The sequence below is a fragment of the Leptosomus discolor genome, chromosome 5, assembly GCF_034619465.1.
Source record: "Leptosomus discolor isolate bLepDis1 chromosome 5, bLepDis1.hap2, whole genome shotgun sequence".
Lineage (NCBI taxonomy): Eukaryota > Metazoa > Chordata > Aves > Leptosomiformes > Leptosomidae > Leptosomus > Leptosomus discolor.
The window spans coordinates 44,850,736-44,874,313 of NC_141395.1; the positions used below are offsets into that span (position 1 = coordinate 44,850,736).

The following is a 23,578-nucleotide window of genomic DNA, read 5'->3' on the forward strand; positions in this document are numbered from 1 at the left end:
CAGCATTTTCCATCTCAGCGCCGCCCGTGCTGGCGGTGGGAGGTGGGTTCGGGGCTGCCCCGGCCTCCGCACAGCCCTGGCCTGGGGATCGACGGGCATTTCAGCGGCATCGCTGGAAGGCACGGCCGCAGGTGTCCCCTGAGAGGAATTGAGAGGAATTAACGCGCGGTGGCGCTCCAGCAGCCAGCAGCAGGCGCGGGGAGGGTCCCTCGCCAGTAAGACGCCCTTGGGACCCACGCCGGCGCAGGCGGGACTACAGCTCCCGGCAGGCAGTGCGCTGAGCACGCCCCCCCAGCGGGCGGGGCCTCTCTGGCACCGCTATTCCGGGCGCGGAGGCGCGCTTCCGGTGCGCTGACCTGGAAGGGCATTGCTGCTCTTCCAGGAGCGGCCCGGCCCGGTGTGCCAGCCGCCATGGCGGCCGTGCGGGTGGAGGAGGTGCTGGCGGCCGCCGAGGGGCAGGAGGCAGAGAAGCGGCGGAGCATCACGGTGGAGAAGGAGCTGGAACTGGAGTTCGACCTGGGCAACCTGCTGGCACTGGACCGCAACCCGCCGGCGGCGGCGGGGCTGCGCGGGGCCGGCCCGCGGCGGGAGGCGCTGCTGCGGGCGCTGGCCCGTGACAACACGCAGCTGCTGGTGGCCCGGCTCTGGAAGCTGCCGGCCGAGCGCGCCGGCGGGGCGGCTGGGCCGCTGGTGGCGCGGCTGCCCGAGCCGGCCTTCCGTCTGCCCCGGGAGAAGCCGCCGCCGCGACCGCGGCCACCGACGCGCTGGGAGCAGTTCGCGAGGCTGAAGGGCATCCGCCGGCGCAAGAGAACCTCGCTGGTGTGGGACGAGCAGGCCAAGGAGTGGCGGCGGCGCTGGGGCTACCAGCGGGCGGGAGGCGACCCAGCCCGCATCTGGCTGGCAGAGGTGCCGGAGGGCGCCGACCCGGAGGAGGACCAGTTTGCCAGGCTGCGGCGGGAGAAGCGGGAGCGGGTGGCGCGCAACGAGCTCAACCGTCTGCGCAACCTAGGCCGCGCCCACCGGGCCGGATCCTCTGTCCCCGCCGCGCCCCTCCACCCCACCGGCAACCAGAGCCGGGAGGAGCTGGGCCGCGTTGCTCGCGTCGCCCGCGTCTCCACCGCCTCGCTCGGCCGCTTCCAGCCTCGGCTGCCCAAAGAGCCGGCAGAGCCGCCGTCCCGCAGCGGCGGCAGGAAACGTCGCTTTGAGCCGCTGCTGGGAAACATGGCGGCCGAGCGCAGCCGGCAGCTGGAGCTGCTGCGGGACATAAGCAGCAAGAAGCCGGTCCTCGACATCACCCGTGCCGTCAACAAGCAGCTGCGCCAGGAGGAAGCCGAGGCAGCTGCCGCCAAGGGCAAGAAGCAGCGGGGGAAGCGCGGCCGCCGGCAGCAGCGGACTGGCCGCAGCAGGAAGAAGAGTGGAGCCCGGCGGCAGCGGCCTGCGGGCAGCATCACCGGCGGTGGCAGGAGAAAGAAAGCATGAGGGACAGAGGGACTACGTGCAGCACAGGGCTGGGGATGCAACCGAGGCGAGGGAGGGCGCTGTCACTGCCAGCCTCCTGCCCCGTGCTCTATTCACACACCTATTTGTTAATAAATATGCTCTGGCCTTTCTGAAATGTCCTGTGTCTGGCTCTTAGTTGGCAGTCGAGGAGGGTTGTGTTCTCTGTCCAAGGGGAGCTGCTGGGATATCAAGGGTGTCAGGAGCCCCAGCTGCCTGCGGTTTCACAGGGACAGACAGGTAACACTGCTTCACAGCTGGCCTTGGCTGCGGCATTTCCAGGCAGGGCCGAAGCTGAGCAAAGCTGTCCCTTGCTCAGGTAACTGGAACTGGGGGCGCACCGCAGCGGTAACTTGTAAGCAGCTTGCTCAGACACAGACACAAAGGACGTGGCTACTGCTCTCTACTGTGGGCAAGTGGCCTGATGATGGAGCTCTTGCTCTGTAAGTCAACCTCAGCCACTGATCTCTGTGGTATTTGGGCAGTTACAAAAGGAATGTAAAAAACTTAACTGAAAGCTTTATTGCAGTGCCGAAGAAATCGTACAGTAGAGAGTTCTGTTGACTAAAAAAAGAAGTCAAAGCTGGTAACCAGCCGTTGAATTCAACAGAAAAATGTTTGTGTTGAACAGTAGGTTAAAGCCTAAATTTCTCCTGTATTATTAAAAATAATCCATCGTTTCTTAGAAATAGTTTCACAGTATTTTTCTTTACCAAGCAGTTTGAGAGCAGATATTAGAAATTACCTCAGACTTTTGCTTGTTACTCTTTTGAACTCTCTAGTGCTTCCTGTACACTTGAAATAAAAATAGAATTTGCTGTCCCAATGTCTGGCTTAGCTAGAAAAAGGATGCTGTTCCCTGGGGCCATTCCTGGTAAGAGGGGTAGTAAAACAAGTTGCAGCAATCTCCAGTAAATTAAGTTCTCAAACTTTCAAGTAATAAACTTGTGAGTGGTTAATGATAACACAGTATTTCGCTGCAAATGAGTTTTTAAAAAGCTAGGTAACTCTACAGCAGTTGTGTTATCTCATTCTGTAGCGGTTCAGTATGATGGCAGCTGGAGTGTGATCAAAGAGCAAAACCTCTGTCTGTGTAAGGTGGCTGCTGAGGACAGAAGGGGTGCATATACCTTGGAGCTGAAGGGATTTGGGCAGTGTTGATGGACTGACTATAGTGTTCAACCTATGGGCTTTGCATAAGATGTGTTCTTTACCTCTTAAATGTTTCTTGCTGCTGTGCTGAGCAGTCTGCACCACCGTGGGCTGCTTTGGATGGGCCAGTGGCAGGAATAGTCTCATGGACACAACCCACTGATACGGAGCCTTTGGTGTAAGTAGCTAGGCAGAGGCAAAAAGCACTTGGAAATGTGGAGAAAAACTTGTTTTGAGATATGTTACATACCTCTGATCTTCCTGCCGTTTACACAGGGCACGTCTGGTACCTGCTCAACCAGGGAGTGTGGCTGGTTTTTACACACACGCACACACCCGACAAGTATTTCATGCTGCTGCCAACGTTATTGATGAACCGTCTCCACTAAAATCCTGGGCAGCATGTGCCTTTCCAGCAGCGACAAGACAACCTGAGCGGAGGCGCAGGTGCTCCAGCGGTGCTGCCGCTCTCTGGCTCCCCGACCGGGTAGAGGCCTCGCAGCTTCAGGCAGGGCCCTGGCAGGCCGCTGGGAGCGGAGCGAGAACTGTCCTCATTTCAACCGTGCAAAGTCCTCGGGTTTGGTCAGCCACGGGACGGCAGCGGGCGGGAGCCTGCGCTGCCCCGGCGCCTGCCCCAGGAGGAGGGGCTGCCGTCGGCTCGGCCCCCCGGAGCTGCGGCGATGGCGGCCGGGAGGGAGCGGGCCGCCAGCCTCCTGCGGCAGCTGCAGCGGGCCGCGTGAGTGCGGCGGGCCCGGGCGGCGGCGGCGGGCCCGCTGGTTTTCCTGCCTTTACCGGTAGCGGGCGGGGGGCGAGGCCGGGCGGTCGCCGCGTTTGAAACGTGAACAGGAGCGGCCGCTCCTTCCCAGGGGCGGCGGAGGTCTCCTAATGCCCCCTCCCGAGCGTTGGCCTCCCGCCTCACATGGGCAACCCACGGGCCGCCTACCGGGACCCACCCGTGTTCTTCCCGCGGTGGGACCCAGCTACCGGCCTCTGGCCCCGAGACGGGCCAGGCCTCCTTTGCGCCTGGGCTCTGCTGCCAGGGCTCTCTGGGGTAGGGCGCAGCGAACGGGTGCGTACAGGAGACGCGTAGGCACGGACGGGTTCGTTCTTCTGCTTTAATTTCTCCTTTTAACCATGCCTTTTTTTTTACCTTTTAACTAGATGTCGGTGTCCAAGCCATTGCCACACTTATTCCCAAGGTAAGGCTTCATCTGTGTCTCCAAAATAGACCATTGCCCTGTAGGGCTGTGTAACATGGGCAGAGGGTGCAGGTAGCAGGTAGGAAAGAGAACAGTTTAAAAAGTAAGCAGTCTGTTACTTTGCAGCTGTACAATGATAATAGTCACTGTTGGAGAGATTCAGTGTTTACACAAGCCACAACTAATATATCCTCTCCTTCCCTCCCCTTGCCATGAGGCAAGTTGATCAGAAATTTGCAATGGCTGCTACAACTGCTGTCGTTGCCTGAGTCATCTCGACTTTAGATCTGCTTTCGAGGGGAAAAATATGCATGTTACATTAGAATAGAAACAGAAAGCTATAGGGATAAAGAGCTATTCACAAAAGTCTGCTTTGGCATGGGGAATGGAATCTCCATAGGCTTTTTATACGGTCAGTCCTGAGAACGCACCTTGCTTAGGCCAAGGGTAAGAGCAGGTAAGCTGCGCTGAGTTACTGAGTCACCCAGGGAAGAATTGCTGTTTGCATGGACTGTAGGGAGTCTATGGAAATAGCTGTCTATGTGCTGGTCAGTCTCCAGATGTTCTTAATACATCCTGCAAGTTCTAGGTGTAATACTCTAAAGGTAACTAGAAGATAAGATATGACAGATGTATTTTCTATAAAAATTAGCATTTTTTTGGCCGTAATTTCATCCATGTGTAATTCTGAGTGGCTTGGTTTCACATGCTTTACTTAAGACACCTTTTAAAGAATTACCGTTACCATTTTACATGTGGAAAAGCTAATATATGTTCAGATACTTGTTTTGCCCAAGACTGTCATACAGCAAGATAATAGCGCAGCTGAGAAATAGAATCTCATTCTTCTGCTTATCTGCTTGATGACCTACTCAGTCAATTCAAACTAAGCCCTGTTAAATATAAGTCTTAGTTAAGAGCCCTTGCTGTAAGTTTTAGGCAGCAATTGAGTGTATAATGTAGCAAGATTATACCAGTTCAGTAAGTCTCTAAATAGCGGGAATTGATTTAACAGTGACTGTAGCAGAAAAAAAATGTTCGTTGTGTTTCTTGACAGTGTTCCAGGAAATAGTGCAATTTTTGGACTCAGTAAAATTCTTCCTGAAAGTTAAGTTTGGCTCAAGAATATAACAGCAGGGCAGCTATTATTCTATCAGAAAGCAAGAGAGTAAATGACTTGGACGTGTTCTTAGTCTGTCAGATGAATGACTGAGAGTACAGCAGAGTCAAACTCCAGGAGAGGTCAAACATGTACAGCCTGGCAAGAGATGGCAATGAAAGAGCTGATAGCAGCTGGCCTGGGCTTGAATAGAAAGTGCATAAAGGATTTTAATACATCTATCTGTTCCTGTTGTGGGTCAGTGCTTCAGTGCACTCCAGAGTGTCTGTAAGGCTCATTATCATGGCTTCACTCATTGGAGCTGAATCCAAATTGCATATTTTCAATTAATATAGCAGACAGAAGGCATGACTTCAGCAGGGAAAGCAGAATGCCTCATCCTCTCTTTTCCTGGAGAAGAATGGGCTGTTTCAGTCGATGCAGTTTGCTTCACTGGCAAAATCAGGTTATGGAAGAAATTGAGAATTTTGTGGAAATTCATGTGAGAATGACATGGCAGAGAGAGGATGTGACTGAAATACTATCCTTGTAAATATCTTCTACTAAGTAAAGTTGATAGAAACACACCTATTCTTATTAAAACTCTGTTTATCATTAGCAATGCATGTGTTTTCTTAATTTTTCAAGCACATAATTCTGTTTCGCCTGCAAGTTTGGGACTAGGCAGAAGTAAAAAGAAGTGTGAACGCCTGTCAGTATTAGTTTCATACGTACAAAGGATGTTGTGTATCGGGGTGCATATGGAGGATGTCTCATGGATTTGTCTTTAAGGTTGTTCTGAAGGTTATGATGTAGCCCCTATGCATTTGTAACACCTCTCCACCTGTAGGTAGCAGCCTGTATGCTCTGCAGATACTCAGTTGTACTTACTATGTGCTGTTCTGGTCTTTGCAGACTGCAAACAAATTCTCATGCAAACTTCCTGCTAACTTACTCAGTTTTTATAGGAAAGAATTAATTCTTGAAAGAAGAAGAAAACATACTTGTTTTGCTGAATCAAATTAAGTACTTAGATCATTTAATCTCACAAACAGCAAGGGATAAAATGGGTAACTGTTACCCAGACAAGCCAAGATGACCTGTGCAAATGTGTTAGTGATTTTAAAAGCAAAGGAATTTCTCAACTGTAGTATTGAGGTACAGATCAAAGTCACTAACTTTACTGTTTTATTTCCATTCCAGTCCCTGAACGGCCTACCCTGGGTAACACAGACTATGCATTTGAGGTAGATTTAATAATAAAATATATTTGATTTAAAAGTAGTATTTTGTATACTTCCAAATATGGCATTTAACAAACATTTACATTAGTAAATATTTATATTTCACTTTGGCTGCTTGGGACTAGATGCTGTTATTTCATTTTTCCAGAAAATGTTAATTTTTTTTTGTTGTTGTAGATGGCCATTTCAAACATCCGATACGGTGAAGGAGTTACTAAAGAGATTGGCATGGTAAACTTCTACAGTGTTAAGTCCATCACTGGTGAAATATTATTTTCTAAAGGGCTGCTGGTGCTATCAATCTGTTTTATAAGGGAAACCTTATATATGGTGTATCTGAATCTTCACTGCTTTGCAGTATGTGTAGTCGTATATACCAGTGTAAAAAGGTCGGAAAATACTGTTGGGTGAAGAACAGAAGCAAGTTGTATCAATGTTGCTGTGCTACAAGTGAGTACACAAAAGGCAGCTTAAGGGATAATGAGATTGTTGATGATTTGCCAGGATTATGCAACAATATTTTTCTCTGACAGGGAATTTAATTCAAAAAGTTTTGAATCCTGGTGACTCGCCGGGATTTTCTCAAGATCATTTCTCTCTTCTAGTTCTCATTAAAATGAATGTGAGACTTTCCATTAAATTAGGTGGATATTTGTTCAGCTCTGAGTTTGCAATGTGAAAGTGTAGAATTTTTGTTTCAGCAGTGTGAGATGATTCACCTGCATGTGTTGTCCCAGTTTGCCTTTATCATACGTTTTTTTCATTTATCATTTTTTACTCTCTTGGCATTTATGGCATTAATAGTTCTCTTTTTTATTTGCAAATTTGTAAAGTAAATTTCTAGTCAGATAGTAAATGAAGGTAGAACTTCGGTCTTTAAACAGCATTAGGATTATTTAGAATTGCGTGTATTGTATAGCTATTGTGACAATTTAGCAAAGGTTAGGACATAGTATTATTTTTCTTTTTGCCACCTTAGTTTGATTTTTCATCAATAAATTAACATTCAGTATTAAATTTTGGAGATTTTAGTGCCATGCTTTGGTAGGCAGTTAGGGGAGACCTGTGGAAAAGCCTTTTTGTGTCACAGGAATTGTGTAGGAAAAAAGTACTTTTAAAAAATATTTTACACTTTACTGTAGTCTTAAGTGGTTCCACATGGTTTTCACTTGTTCAACATCTTTATCATTAGTTTTCTTCTGTCATAAGACTTCAACTATGTAGTTTTGGCAGCTTTATACTTTATGCTGTTTTACGTATTCTGTATGTGGTTAATCCTCTTTTTCTTTAGCTGATACTGTTTTAAAAAATTTTACAATAACTAACTATTTTTAGATTGGGGTTTTTGTTGTTATTACATGGTTCAGTTGATTTGGATTAGTATTTAAATAATTCAGTGTATGATTTTATACCGGTTGTTTGGTTTTTAATTTCATTGTTATTGTAGGACCTGCAGAATATTGGTGCTAGAAGAGTTTGTTTGATGACAGATAAAAACCTCTCCCAACTCCCTCCTGTAAATGCAGTATTGAATTCTTTGGCAAAACATAGTATAAACTTTCAGATGTACGATAATGTCCGGGTGGAACCAACAGACCAAAGGTACTACTTCTGACAGTGCGCTTCTCAAAGTAGTGCTAGGCTCTTACAGCATGCCATACAGATGTTTGAATACCTCCCTGTGACCCAGACACTGGTCTTAATAGTTCGTTTCTCCATGTTCTGTTTTTCTCCTAACTAATTGGAAAGTTTTTCTTGTTTTCCAAGTTTCCTGGATGCCATTCAATTTGCTAAAAAGGGAGAGTTTGATGCCTATGTTGCTGTTGGAGGTGGGTCTGTAATAGACACCTGTAAAGCTGCCAACCTGTATGCGTCCAGCCCTATATCAGACTTTTTGGATTATGTCAATGCTCCTATTGGGAAAGGGAAGCCTGTCACTGTGCCCCTCAAGCCACTCATTGCAGGTAAAGCAGGAGTGGGATGTGTGGAGAGTGAGGACTAGGAGAAGGGGAGTTGTTTTACACTCTGCATGGTATTTCTATAGCAATCTGTTTGCCATGACTGTTTAACCTTCCTGTGGGCTTACTTCTCTAGTTGTATTTGATAGCAATTTTGCTGTTTACTTCAGTGGAAATAAAATCACGGTCTTTGTCATTAGTTTATCTTGTTTTAGCTGAGTTTGACTCCTTTTACTGATAAAAGATCAAAGTGTCAGTTTCTCTTTGACTCTCTGACCATCTCTTTTGGATCAGGGGTGCCTCTGAGATTTCCTGGATCCTGTATTTTTGGTGGTGTTACTATTGTGTTTTTATTTATTTATTTTGCAGTATTATGTATTGCTTCTTATTTCTTGTTATCCTCATTCTTACTTTTAAGTTCCTACAACAGCTGGAACTGGAAGTGAAACCACTGGTGTTGCCATTTTTGACTTCAAAGAACTAAAAGTAAAAACTGGTGAGGTTGTTTTTTTGTTTTTTTTTTTTTGTCTGCTATTCAGACAGTTGCTTTTCCAATGTCTTCATTATTTCCCTGCCTTGAAAGAAAGGGATACTGCATGTTGTTTCAGGTGTCATTTTGTTTGATTCAACTGCCACAAGCAAATTTGAAGAGCTTAAAGATTTCCTTCTTGAATTAAATTTATAGCATAACATAATGGAATACCTATGTAATACAGTGGATTATAGTTTGAAGGCAAAACAGGAAGTTAAAATCTTTCAAGTTCTTAAATGGCAGAAAATGTTAATTGCAAAGGAAATTTTTACTTACATTCAGGGTTAAACAACTGTTCCTTATTTCCTCTGTATTTTGCTTTCTGCTTTTAAGACTTCTGTTCCTTTGTTATGTAATTGCAACCAAATGTTCCTTTTCCTGTCTTGAAACCTCAGGCCTGAGATGCTGTGCAAGTGAGGGGCACTGTCTTTCTTTAGCCTTTTCATCCCTGGCAAATAAAGATTAGGGCTAAAATGTCATCTTAAGCTTCATAGCTGTTTTGAGGTTTTAGTTCTAAATTGTGGATTTTGTATGCCGCACAGTCTATGGTACTTGGGACCCAAATGGGTGTGCTAAGGAGCCCTGACCATAACTCAGAGTTTTCTAGTCTGTATGTAGTCAATCAGTCTGTGTCTGCCTGTCTGTCTGTCTCTGTCTCTCTCTCTCTCTGTCTCTCTCTGTTTCTCTCTGTCTCTGTCTGTCTGTCTGTCTGTCTCTCTCTCTCTCTCTCTCTCTCTGTGTCTCAAAGCTACATCTGTGCCCCCTTAACTGAAATATGAAAGCATAGTACTGTTGCAGATGCTATTCAGCACAGACTTTTTGGCAGTATAGGCTGCTCAGAGAGGGTTACAAATGGAGAGAGAACATTGTCTGGTATAACTTGCTTCAGGCAAAATCTCAAATCATATGACTCTTTTACAGAGACTTCATAATCAGTAAGACTGGCATTCATTGATACTTCCTACTCTCCCTTCTCTCTCTTCACTTTTATCTTCATAGTTTCAAATCCTTTCCCCTCACTATTCTTATGTTTTGAACATTAAGCTTGCCTTGTCCTCTTTTGTTGCAAAAAATCTTTAACTCACTCTCCTCACGTGTTGCAGGTATTGCTTCAAGAGCCATTAAGCCAACATTAGGCATCATTGATCCTTTACACACACTGTCTATGCCTGAGCGAATAGTGGCCAACAGTGGCTTTGATGTGCTTTGGTGAGTTTTCTGTGTAGGCTGCTACCTGAATTTGTATTTTTACTTTGAAGATTGTAGAAAAAAATGTATTTTAGGAGCAGAAAAAGGTGATCTTTTTCCTCTTTTTCCTGCTCTTGTTGAGGTGGTCTCTGTTACACTTTCCTCTTACTTAATTTCACTACCTCCCTCAGAATATATGGAAAGAAATCACTCACAGAAATTTTAATGTTTTTGCAGTGCACTGCGGGAACTGTTTGCTTCCAGGATGGTTGTCAGGGAGGAGTGTCCAGGTGTCCCTTTTTAAGAGATCATGTAGATGATTAGTCATGATTGCAATAGCATTTAGCATATCTCACAGACATGGCAGGGACTAGAGAGCAAAGATTTTCTAAGAAAGTGTTGTGTGTCAACAAAAATTTGTGAAAGCTTGTGGGATGCTGGCAGGTCTTAGCCCAGTTATGACCATTTTTGGAAGCTCTTTCATAATTTGCTTTTCACTTGACACAAAAATTTTCATCTTAAACCTACAGCTTTTAAGTGCACAAAATGCATGGAAGTTTGTCTTCGAAGGGCTAGAGCTTACTTTGCTTCTGGGTGCTGTGTATATTAAAGTAATAGATGTGTAATGAAACTGCGATTTCTCAAGTTTGGTGAAGTATCCTAAACTTCAATGTCTGTAATGGAATTGAGGCATTTGTTCATAAATAAGAATGGTTTGTCTGTGGTTTTGTACATCTAAATGTAGCAGTGTAGGCAGTGCCCCTTCTTTATGTGGTCAGATTCACGAGTATCTGGGAGATGAGGCTGTTGGCAGTTCCACTTTGCTTAAATATCATACTCCGAATTTTTTAAAGGTCGATACTTCTAAAGGAAAGGTAGATTACAATGCTTCCAGTGCTAAAGCCTCTTACAGTTCCTGTCCAATAGAAAGGAAATGCACCTATTGCAGATGTACAGTGCTCTTCAGTGAAAAGCATTACACCCCAAGATGCCAGTTCATCCAACCTAACTTTAAGCATGGTATGAGCTGATGTATTGTGACTGTGTTTGAATTGCCTTCTGTATGTCTGTTGCAGGGTGAAGCGCTCTGGAGCTGCCCACCCAGCATGTTTCCAGTTGTCTATGAGATTGTATTACTATTTTTGGCAAATGTTAAACACCAGAATAAGAAGAACCTGTATTCAAAGGACAGCAGGGCAGTAAAATGGAGCTCTCCCACTTAAATAATTCATTTTTTAACCTCTCTTTTAGCCATGCTCTAGAATCATACACCGCTCTTCCTTACAACATGCGCGGTCCTTGCCCTTCAAATCCAATCAACCGACCAGCTTACCAAGGCAGCAACCCCATCAGTGATGTTTGGGCTCTTCATGCTCTGCGCATTGTGGCTAAATATTTGAAAAGGTAATATGTTTAACAGCCACCCCCTTCACACTATGTTTGGTCTTCATTGCCCAAAAAGGGATGCTTAGAACTTCAATTTTAGGCTAAAATAGGGCAAACTACTACATTAAACCTTCATTTTCTACCCTGTATTTCTCTTAAATAAAGGAAAAAGGTTTTGAAATAAAATTGAAAGTAAAATTAGGGTTACTAGGTTGTCTCGAGGAAGTAGCCTTTTAATTCCACTGTGAGTCTATTTTGCAAGTCCTCAGTTAAAGGTATTTCAAGCTGCTCGGTTAATATAGGAGGAGCATTCACTTTTTCACGAATCCTGTTTCTGTGACAGTGTAGGGGGAATATGTAACAAACTGAAAGAAGTATTGCTGGTGTAATTTCTTAGACATTCAGTGTAAACTAAGATACTTGTACATCCATCAAGAAGGTAACTGCATGCACTTAAAATGTGCAAATTTATGCATTTACTGAAAACTGGTTCATACTTAGGAGACCTTCAATTTAGATTAAGTTTTGACTTAACTGGAAGTTGATTTTGATCCCTGCCAATGAAGTTTTAGTCTGTATACAGCTTTTGTATGGCATGCGCACTTCTATTGAAGATCCACATGGGGTTTTTTTGTAAAGGACTTTTTACGTTAGCTGGCTAGTCAAAGTAGTTGTTTATCGTTCCTGTGGAATCTATTCATGAGACTTTTTCTCCATGTTGTCGAACTACACAAGCAGTATGATGCATAGGAAGGCAAGGAACCCTGTCCTCTTCCTGCACAGGTGGTGGTGTCCAGACCACCACCTCATGAGATGGTGAGAAGGCTGGAGTGATCTTGGAGCTGTACATAGGATTGACAAAGCTCCTAAGTAGAATCGTTTAAACCACCACTGAGGTGAATATGGCTAAATTCACTCTATTTACTCCATTTCTGGAAAAGTGAAAAGAAACTTGCCCTGCACTGAACCAGTTTGATCTACTTGCTGATCCAGAAGCAGGATTGTTCTCTGACTGACGTGTGACTTGATCCTATTTCCAGCATTTTTATCTCAGCTTATCTTTTTTTATGTCTATCCGTAAAGAAGCCCTCACTCCCTTCTCCATCCTGAATTACCAGTCTTTGTGAATTCACTGGTGCCATTGTCTCCATGGTGCACAGAGCCGTCAGAAACCCTGAAGACCATGAAGCAAGAGCCAACATGCACCTAGCAAGTGCTTTTGCTGGTATTGGCTTCGGCAATGCTGGTGTTCATCTCTGGTGAGTACAGAAAAATATTAACCACATCCACGGTCAGCTCCTAGCTAGTGTTTGTTTCAGATTGTCAGACATCACTGCTTTTGTTGCTGAATATATAGTAAGACATTGTATCCTGGCCTGTGATACAGGAGGAGCCATGTGTTGTGAGAAATTAATGGGCTTTTGGCATTTATGTGTATGAGGATTGTGTATTTTGGCTTGTGATACTCAAATCCGATCACGTGAAAATTACAAAACATGGCTTTCTTTACCTTCCTTGATAGTAAAAACCATAGTTAGAAAAAAAGCCTTCATCAATGGCATTTAAAATGTTGAATTTCGTGCCGGCTATGCTGCAGTGAGACAGCAATGAGGTAATCTTGTGCCATTCCTGAACTGATGCAATTGTCTGTAAGTTTGTCTGTGGGGTAGGCATTCAGCAGGCTGAAATGAGCTGTAATTAATCTTGCAAGGCAGTGTAGATTCATGTGGGTGAAAATCTCAGGGAAGCAAAGCCTAAGCCTGAGTTGTGTAGAGAAGACTAGTTATTAGCAGTCATTCTTTTCAGAGACCTTGCTTTCATTCCTTTTGTTTGAGCAAATCTGCTCTTTAATTATACTTTAAAAGTAATGTTTCATTTTCTCAGGCAGTGTGATCAGGTAGGGATGCAGATTATATGCTGGGTTTGGCATATCTGTATTAATTCAGTAATTGAGCGTCTTTCAGTCCAGTCCGCGGACTAACGTAACTTCACGGTCTCAAAGTAAGGAGGTCCTGGTTTTTACAGCTTCGTCCCTAAGGTGCAGAGAGGTGAGAGTACCATACCTGTACCTTAATACTTTTTGAGTATCTGTACATAAGAAACTTGCATAGAGAAGACTGACCGCACAAGGGACTGAACGCAAGTTTCCCAAATACCAGGAGAGCTTCCCTAACCACTTTCTCTCTACTCTCTGTTCCAGCCATGGAATGTCTTACCCTATTTCTGGTTTGGTGAAAACTTATAAACCAAAGGATTATAATGTGGATCACTCTTTAGTGGTAAAACTTGGTTTGTCTTGTTTCTGTATTATCTCACATTAATAAGCGATAAAGCACATTGAAGTTGAAAGTGCATGTGCTGTTGATGTGATTTTATTCTTGTTTCTTTTTTCTTTTTCCCAGCCACATGGCCTTTCTGTGGTGCTGACATCCCCAGCAGTGTTTGCTTTCACGGCACAGGTGCATCCTGAGCGGCATTTGGAAGCTGCAGAGATACTAGGTAGGAATCTCTATGGATAGAACTTACTCATACAAATTGAATTATTTCCAAAATGTCTTTTTGGGAGGAAAAAAAGTATGGTGCAAGCAATTGTAGTTGGTTGTTGGAAGGGTTTTAAGTTTAAAAAAAACAAGTTTGTGGAGTCTGAGTTAAACATAGTGCAAACTTAGGTAGAATAATGCTAAATTTTGATATTGAATGATGTAGTTAGAGAAGCAAGCTGGAGAAATCTACTTCTTAGCTAGAAAACTGGACAGCTGAAATTAACTGTAGATCTGTTACAAATCAGGAGAGAGTAGCTGTGATTGGCATCTCTCTTGGTGCTTTATAGAACATAGTTACTTTAGAGTAGGTACCATAAAACAAACAAGTACTCAGGTGCATCGATTAGCTGAAGAAGCGTTTTGTCTAACAAATTCCCTGCTGTGGCAGTGAATTGGGAGAGAGTGATGTTCTGAATCACTCCTGCTCTTTTTCCATGACACACAACTGTGGGTTTTGGTCTTTCTAGTGTAGGGCTAGGCTTGTTTGTAGGTGTTGGAATTTCTCAGTGGCCAGTATCAAGGGAAAGCTTGGAGTAGCTGTTGTGTGGACGCATCTGTGATGGCCAAGAAGTGGGTTAATGAACAAAGTGTCCTTTTCTGCTTCTTAGCAGAATAACAGTAAATGCTGCAAGCTGACAGCTCATTTAAAGGTTGCCTTTTCATACAGGGCTTTGTTATCTGTGGAAGCCGTCACCGGAAGGTGTCCTAGAGAAAGGATACCTCTTCACTGCACCCCCAGCATGACTGTGTGTAATTAGCTTTCAGTGATGTACTCTTGGAGCCGTTAGCAGTCTAGCTGTGACAGTATGACTCTGTGGTGGGCTAATTTATTTATATCTAAGGCCAGGCTTTTTGTCTGCACTAGACTCTGTGTTGTAGCTAAACTGCTGCTAATTCGCATGCTCATTAATGAGCAATCACAGTCACATGTGCAGCAGTGTAGAGAGTAGAGAAAAAGTGGTTAGGGCAGCTCTCCTGGTATTTGGAAAATTTGTGTTCAGTCCCTTGTACGGTCAGCCCTCTGTATGCAAGTCACAGCAATCCAGTCACATGTATGACTTCCTTGTATAAGTCATCTGAAAGTATTGTGGGTTTCAAGAAAGAGTGAGACTTTTATATAGACAATGAAAATATGACAATATTTTTAAAAGGATGTAAAACAACATTGTCAGAAAAACGACGTTGGGGGAAAATTCTGTTTATTTTGTACATGTTGGCTATGAGTTTGTTCGGCTTTCCTCCAAAGTATGCAGTCCTGCCTATGATCAAAACCAGAACACAAACCTAGTGGGAATCATATACTAAACTACAAGATGCCTGCGTTCCTACAGCAATAACACACATCTCAAAGTAGACTAAGAAAATGTTTCTGGATAACTGGCCAGCCCAGCATATCAGAGAATTTAAACTCTGGTTGACAAGTGGTTGAAAAGCAGTTCCTTTAGGTTTTGTGGTCTGAACTGCTGCCATAAATTCTGTCTCTAAAAGCTGTTAATTTGCTCAGTAGAAATTTTATTGTTGTCTGCCCTGCTGTAAAGGGCCTCTGATGAAAACATGTCACATGGAATTGAATTTGTTAATTCCCACCTGGGCTGTCTACTTCTGATTCCAGTCCACAGTTCAACTAACTACAGTAGCTGACTCAAACCTGTCATGTTGCCAAATGCAATGACTAAGAAGGTATTTTATGACATGAAACCGATTACTAAATAGATATGTTGTGTGTATGTACAGAATTTGGGTACAGCCAGAAAAAGCTTAATCCCTCCCTCGGTGGATTCTTAGGCAGTTGAAATATGTGTGCATGTGGCCAGAAATTTTTTAAGTGCAATCAAAGACTGATGTATCCTTTAGGTTGAGCAAAAAGAAAGTACTAGACCTGCAGCAGTATTTTAAAACTGCCCTTCACATTTACTGTCCTTTTTTTCCTCCTCCCTTTCCCTTTTACTTTACTATCTCAAGATACTGTGTTTATGTCCCCGTTACTCCTCTACAGCAAAACCCAGAATAAATGCAGACTGCATGGCATAATCCCAATAGCATAAGACTTTGTACAAGACTCTGTCATACCTTATTTATCAATTTCTCTAAGGTATTTTCTACTACGGTAGTGCCAGTCTTACTGCCTGAATATCTGAGCTCCTCAAATGAGCTTGTTGGTCTCCTGTTCACTTAACCCGCTTCGAATATTACACTGAACTGCATGAGGATCACAGAAAATATTTTTCCTGTAGCTATGTTGTGCTGTTACTCATCTCTCTATATGGCACCTGGACCTAACATAGTTCTGGTGTAACAACATTGAGGTTACACAGAGAACAAATTTAGCTCAGCTTACTTTGAAGAGAAGTCGTATGGAGGAACCTGTGTCTTCTATATGGACATGTTTTGACTATTACTGTTAAATAAGTCCTGATCATTCATTGAAAAAGCGGAAGGAAGCTATTCCATAAGAAATATTGGTAATATTTCATTTTATATTGATGCTTTCATTACTGTTCTGTAGATGTTTCAAAGATACAGTTCCTCCTCTTCAGTGCTACATTATCCTACACAAGTCAGCACATGTTCAAATAGCATTAAGTGTAGGATTAACTCAACTTCCCTGCTGTCTCCTGTCTTTCTCAGCGTACATGCTATAGTTCTCTCTTTGAATGTGTAATGAAACAGGATAGTCAGTGGTTTCCATGTCCTCTAGATGTCAGCAAACTCAAGGCGTTAAAATGAAGTTAGTATTTGGCACACTGTCCATAAAAATAAATACCATTGAGATTCATGCGTTAGCTTCTTTCCTCCCAGCAGTTAGTCAGACTGAAAAGTGCTTCTCCCTGTAAGCACAGAGGGAAAGGAAGTTAACCTCATGTATCAGTTAGTCTTTGTGGCAGCAGTTACCTGCTTCTCCTGGTCTTGTTGTATTTTACCTTTTACAAACTCTTCCAACTGTAAAATGAAGACTGATTCCTCTTTTTACTTCATGTTGCTTTTAGGGCAGTGACTGTTATGTATGGTTATGTATTCAGCTGATATTATGATTAAATTAAGTCCAGAACAGGCTTCCTCTGCTCTCTCCACCCAACAGTCAAGGCATTATGTCTTATTTTAGGAGCTGACATCCGCACTGCCAGAATCAAAGATGCGGGATTTATTTTGGCAGACACACTCCGGAAATTCCTATTTGATCTGAATGTTGATGATGGCTTAGCTGCAGTTGGTTATTCTAAAGCAGACATCCCTGCATTAGTCAAAGGCACTCTGCCTCAGGTAAGACAGAAAGCAAACCAGTTTTCCTTGTCAAATAAAATAGAACAGATTTTTGAAAAAAAACAGAAATGTTTCTTTTCAAGCAAATGTTATTTCTAGTCCTACATGAAAACAATTAAGATGGAGAAAATTATGGATAGTCAACTGTGTTTTGTTTCTTTGCACAGTTTAGTTTTTTCCTTTCAGTGAGACGGAGTGCATGCTGCAGTGTGTTCTTCGCATGGATTCAGAAAGAATGGCTAGGTGTTTGGGGTTTCTGTAAACGTCACATTTTTTAAAAAGAGGATATTTTTCATAAACCTTTGTAGAAGATACTGCTTTTTCATAACTATCTCTGTTAATTATGTATGCAGGGTGGGTTATAGATAGTAGCAAGTGCTATCTGGTAAGAATGATCGAGCTCACTTTGCATTAAACCTTTCCATATTGAGAAGCTGCACTTTTCTTCCCAGATGGCTTTTTTGTTCCACTGACCTCCGTCAGAATTGAAATAAGGTCTCCTGGGATGATATAGATTGAACTTGTAATACCCTTTATTGTTTCAGTGCTCACAAAGACGCTGCAAAAAGCAACACACCACTCCAAAAGCAAAATCCAGTGTCTTCCTTGTAAAAAGACAGTTTGAATCATATACTGTGGACTGTTTGTGTACTTAGGATTTATTTCCACCAAGTAGCAAGGGAAATATATGCTGTGGAGAAAATGAAAGTTTTGTAGGCTGAAAGGTTATTTGCTTTGTACAGCAGTACCTGTTACCACATCTAGTTCTTGTCATTCATAAATCTCAGAGCAGCTTAGAAGGCAAATATTAATATTCCTGTTTTATACCTGAGAAAATGACACAAAGGTGTGACTATTCAGGATCACACATGACAGAGCAGTGACAAAGCCAGGAAGAAAACTAAGATCTGAGTGTCCATCAAATAGGTTATACATGTAAATTGTGATGGGGCATTTTGGAGGTTTGTTTTGAATATGTTCCTTTAAAACAATTGTGTTTGGGTCATGACAAGCACAACATCTCATTGGAGGCGTGTTTTGCATAGCTGGGGGAGGGGGAAGGTTCTTCAGCAAAAGATGTTGAAGGGGTTTTTTGTTTTATTTGTTCGCTGAGCTCAAATTGACTTTTAATTCATTTACTGTCGTCTCATCGCATTGATGATTAATTGTACTGGATAAAATGAGATGACTTACTAGTTTCTCAAACCTCATTTTTGTATATGAGATGTAACATGATGAAAATGTACTAGTGTTCCTGAATAGTCCATTATTACCCATAGTCCATACAGTTTAATTTTTGGTATATGTTTTCTTTCATCTTCCAGTAGGTTTTTGGAATACAGCACTGACCCATTTGCATTGGCAAGGCAGTGTGGTGTAGTAGTGATAGCACTAATAAGCGTGCAGAGTGTATTCCACACTCTGAAGTCCAGGCTGCAGGAAAACAAAACTAATCTACTCTAACTGCCGGGATTTGGGGTGGGAGCTCTGTTGGGACAAACATTTGTACTTGAAGTTTTATTTTCCTTTCTAAGTCAGTTTGTTGAAATTGATCCTATTTACAGACAGCAGTGAGTCTAGCAAAGAAGATGCTGTCCCAAGGTCTAAGATGGCTGGCCCAGTTATGGTGTTTGAGGGGAGATGGGACGGACTGAAAATGAGATGGTGGAAGGGCTCTTCTCTAGCACACCCACCCCCTGCAAACGTGCCAGAGGCAGCTACGATGGGGCTGAACCACTGAGGAGCCCAGAGTTGCTCATTTTTTGGCACTAGACCACAATGTGCTGAGTCAGACTGAGGGAGCCAGGGCCTTGCTGTCTGGGCACCAGCAAGTATCAGCAGGCTTGTGCAGAGGGAGCACTGGTGCTTCTGTGTTGAGGCATACAGGAGGAGCATCCGTTTGCAGCCTTCTGTCGATATAGCTGGGAAATGCTACAGTCTGTCCAGGTGATCGTCTCCTGTCACACCATATGACTTTACATATAGCTCTGTCCATCTCTGTGCACAGGGCTGCAAAACTGTAATTTGGCCCAGAGTGTCCTCATATAAATTGCCTGATCAACTTACTGGTACTTGAGCGCCGAGTTGTTACATTTTGCATATTTTGAGTCTGAAAACATACTTTTGCTGTAGTGCTGTTTGAATTTTCCATTTGGTTTCAAAACTGCATGGAAAAATCTTAGCTTTTTCTTTGTCTGTGTGCATAGCAGTGCTGCTCAGGGATGGGGAAAGAGGTATCATTTGATTGCTACTGCTACATCAGCAAAGCTTCTCGTGTATGTAAAGTTATGTACACAAAGCTGCATTTTTCAGACTCATCACAAGGCATACTAACCACGCTGATCATGATTATGAACTGTGAATATCTCACAGCTGACTTCCTCACCAGGCTAGACCAATATTTGACATGTTGAGTTCACTGTACGGTGGCCTCTCTTGCTGTGTAACCACATCCAGCCAGTCTGCAAATCTCAGCCCCATGGGTTGGGAGGGAAGTGGAGCAGCTGCGGCATTGCACCGCAGCATTGCACTGGGCTATAGCATGTGCCTCACTCAGGAGGGTGGCTGAGCTGAGCTGGAGGGGCCCCTTCCCCAGCATCCCACTCAGTGCACGAGGCAAGGCCCCTAGCAAATGACATCCACTGTCTCATATGTGAAAAAGGGGGCATGGGGGGGAATTTAGAGCTTTTACTGGGACAGCCTGTTCCACAAGGGAAATGTTGAAACAGGTTGTAGCAGGAAAAACTCAGTCTTGCCAAAATACACTGCATTCATTTTAAGATAACATGTTCCTAGTGTAGACTTGGTGTCTGTCTTTGCAGATGTTTGTAACTCTCCCCAATCTTTCAGTAAATACTAAAATCATTGATTGTTGAAAGCATAACAGTACTAATCATAACCACAAGTACATTAATGTTAGGCCTTTACAGATCAGTGTTTCTGCAGTAACCAAATACTTACACTAATACGGCTCCTCATCCTCAGTAGCGTGGAGCTTTACTGAATTGCCATCCCTGCTTTTGCGGTTATTTTGTCAAGCAGAGCAGTGAAGCATATACCTGAGTTTCATTTCGGTCAGTGGGACTTCAGCACACAAAAGTTCTGTTGAATCACCATACAAATGAAGACCAACCACAACTGTTTTGTGTTCCGATTCCAAGGTGTCGGGCTATTTATTAAGCAGTTTCACTACTGTCCCTTGCTGTGTCTCTCTTTTGGAGTCTGAGTTGCAAGCACTGTTTGCTCTCCCCATCTACAGTGGTTCCTGGGTTTGAGAGATGTTGTATTTTGAAAATCTTGGTCCCTAAAAGTTGAACTCCTAGTTGCAATGCTGTCAAATTCTAAAATGGACTGTATTCCATGCATAATATCCTCCAGTGTACTGATATCTGTGACTGATAAGCCCTGTGTTTGAAGTACTTGACTTTGCAACTGAACTGCATTCTAATCTTGCTTCTGGATATTTAATTATAGGCAATTTTAACTAATATATTCCTGAAAGTACTGTATGGTTGATGATGCTTCAGCCTTAATTACTTGATTACTTATTTGCAAAACCTTGTTATTCTCTCTGAAGGACATTAGTACAAAGGCACGAGTTCAGCTACTGTTCAATTGATTTTGTTGGCAACTTTCTGTAATCCAGCCTTTCTTTGATCTTGCAGGAGAGAGTGACTAAACTATCACCGCGTCCCCAAACAGAAGAAGACTTATCTGCTCTCTTCGAGGCTTCCATGAAGCTTTATTAGCTTAAACATTTTGTTCTGAAAAGTGCACTCTCCTCTACAAAGGTAGTTCCTTATAGATAAGGGTCTGAAATTGTAGGGAAGGGAAGAACTAGGGTACCTTTGACTTCTGTTCCATTGTACACTGCCAAAAGGTCAAGTAATTAATCTTTAACTAAGTAGTGCTTTGAAGTCAAGGCTTGACTGTGAGGTTTTTTTCTTGCTCAGTAGTCAGTGGTATTAAGTTGCATAAAAGTTAGAGCAAATTTCTCACCTTGATAAAGGCTTTCTTGTGCTTTAGAGGTGGTCTTTTAAAGGTGGAAAAATGTTTCAAGGGATATTCCAAACTGTTTTTCAGATTACAGTTTTTATTTACATTGTCCATGATTTTGTTTTGAGAAGTCATACTATTTAAGAAATAATTGAGGAAATTTTTAATTAGGGAGGAGGAGTTTCCCTGCAGAAAATGTCAGCTTACTGTATTCTGTTCCACTTTTATCATATTTTTACCATCTGGCTTCGCTAAGAAGGCTATTGAACTGGGGTACTTTTTTGTTGTTTGGTTAAGAAAAAAACCTACACACTTCATACATGTTTGGAAAAGGCTTCTTGAAAGTTTGCTTTGGGTTAAAATTCTCCCATGTATTGTCAGATATTTCTTGCCTTTTAAGGTCTATATGAAGCATTCATAGGAGGAGCAAAACCAGAGTAAAGCATGGCCACATGCTCAACAGGAACCACAAAACAGCAAGACATCATCCATCATGGCCATTTTGTCTCTGTGGAGGCAACAGCTCACTTTTCCTGCTCCATTCTGTGGAAAGAAGCTATCAACTCTATTTTGCTTCTCTGAAGCAATTACTTCTGCTGAGCTCCTGCAGGTGCTGTCACTCAGAGTGCAGCCACCAGGTTAAGGAAGTGGCAGTGTGCTGTGGTTCAGTATTAAAAAGTGGTGGTGTAGCATACAGCTGCACAGTGTCCCGCTGGGAGCACTGGTTAAGTGTGGGCATGAGTGTGCACGTTCAAAGCAGTTAACCAGCTGGTTGACTGTCAACTGAGAAAGGGAAGTGGGAAAGGGAGAAATGAAACTAAAATTTTAATACTATTTTTCTTTTTTTAAAGTGCACATGCTTGTGTGTCCAGTTTATTTAAGTCGGTTTCTGCTTCATGTTGGACCCTTTCAGCATCTGATTTCATGCAGCTATTGCAGCACAAGACAAATGCGAGAACTACCCCATAACCTGTGGTGTGCTTATTTCTTTCTGCTAGGGAGGAAACACTTTTCAGTCGCCACGTTGAAGTAGAAGGCTCTATACTTAAACCTTTGCAGTCCTGTGTCTGTCTGTTAAAGCTAGTGCTGTTCTAGAATCTGAGGACAGATGTGTACTGACATTGGATCTGTTTTAATGCAGTTGAAGTAGGTGAATGGATACTGGTTGAAGACTGGAGCTTATGTTTTTAACCACAGAATGGGTTTACTGCACTGCCAATATGCCTCAGCCTGTGCTGGGATACTCATTTGATCTCCATGTCCTTCTGAATCTTGTCCTCTGCTGGAATTGCCCGCAAGAACCTCTGTCACTAAGGCTGATGTTACAATAGCAAGGGGCGAGAGAGTCACTTTGTTGTGTTGTGCAAAGCTGCCATGTTTGGAAAAAAAGCTTTTTGTCAAAAATTTGTCAAACCCATTTGGCCTGTTTCATCTTTCCACTCCTGTCTTTCTCCAGGCTGTGGTAGCCATAGGCAGTCCTGAGGAGAGAGTCTTTTTTCCAGGAACCTGATTCATGGCAGTGTTTGGGGAGAATATACTTTCTGGGAACTGAACAGCATGTGGGTTTCCTCACTGTGGCAGAGCACTCTGATGGGATATTTAGGAAGGTAGGGTATTTCCTTCCAGCACACTTTTTATTTGCCATTTATGCCAGTAGAGCAGTTAGTAGTTGGCTGCAATTTCAACTGACAGAATCTCACACTTCCTATACCAGGTAACCCAGAGCTTTTGCTGGTTTTTAGATTAAGCCTTACCCACCTCTGATATAGTAGATTTTATCCATATTTTGTAGATGAGACAAAGGGTTTGATATAATACCTAACCCAACATAAGCAGATGGTGCTGTAAGAAGGACCATTTCTGTTTTCCACACCCCTTTGGCAGTGTCAGGGTCTTCAACTGGCTTAAACTGGTTGTGAAATCTCACTCACAGACATCAGCTACACAAGTATTCTCCCACCACCAGTTAGTAGTTACTAGTGGAAGTTTTCTGAGGAAAAAACAAGGGAGCTCAAGTCACCCACAGTGCTGTCTTTCAAATCATGATGGTGTGGCAGGGAGTCACGCCTTGGCTCCTGGGCAATGGTGGTTTTATTCACAACTGAAGAGTTACTGGGGTTTTTCATGTATTATCTTACTAAATTACTGTGTACTGAGACAACCTAGTTGGTCAAATATATCTGTATCTTTGAATATGCCCATTTGTGCACGTGAGCCTGGCGTTTGTGTGGGGCGCTGGGGTGACACTGTAATTGTGACTGCACATGGTTGGACACGTGTGAAATCTGTGCGCCTTGTTCTTGTGGCTCCTGTTACTGCTGTGTTACTCAAGCCCTCCGTGATGGATCTGTTTGCCTTTGGATGATACTGAAATGCAAATAACAAATAGTATTGTGCTTGCTATAAACACAAGCTTGTTTGAAAGTGTTTGAGAGCAGCGTTTAACGCTGTCATGTTAACTTCAATCCTATAAAGTAACTATGAACCAGAACCATTCAGAGAAAGTAGGCTTTCAACCTTCAC

At 43.2% G+C, this 23,578-nt stretch overlaps 2 protein-coding genes across 3 annotated transcripts; both read left to right on the top strand.

Moving 5' to 3' along the window:
* The first annotated feature begins 411 nt into the window (after positions 1–411).
* Positions 412–1,615, top strand: RRS1 (regulator of ribosome synthesis 1). Its single transcript, XM_086465894.1, has one exon. The coding sequence runs from the start codon at positions 412–414 to the stop codon at positions 1,477–1,479; it is 1,068 nt and encodes a 355-aa protein (XP_086322020.1). The 3' UTR covers positions 1,480–1,615.
* A 1,714-nt stretch (positions 1,616–3,329) lies between these two features.
* On the top strand, positions 3,330–22,131 carry ADHFE1 (alcohol dehydrogenase iron containing 1). 2 transcript variants are annotated; one of them, XM_086465210.1, is made up of 15 exons: positions 3,330–3,385; positions 3,811–3,848; positions 6,151–6,194; positions 6,369–6,422; positions 7,639–7,793; positions 7,959–8,155; positions 8,568–8,645; positions 9,785–9,890; positions 11,121–11,273; positions 12,416–12,514; positions 13,456–13,534; positions 13,658–13,754; positions 16,902–17,059; positions 20,725–20,850; positions 21,456–22,131. In XM_086465210.1, the coding sequence occupies exons 1-14, from the start codon at positions 3,330–3,332 to the stop codon at positions 20,806–20,808; spliced, it is 1,398 nt and encodes a 465-aa protein (XP_086321336.1). In that variant the 3' UTR covers positions 20,809–20,850; positions 21,456–22,131. The 2 variants fall into 2 exon arrangements, with proteins under 2 accessions (XP_086321336.1, XP_086321335.1); XM_086465209.1 differs by lacking the exon at positions 21,456–22,131 and having other exon boundaries at positions 20,725–21,047.
* Positions 22,132–23,578: the final 1,447 nt, after the last annotated feature.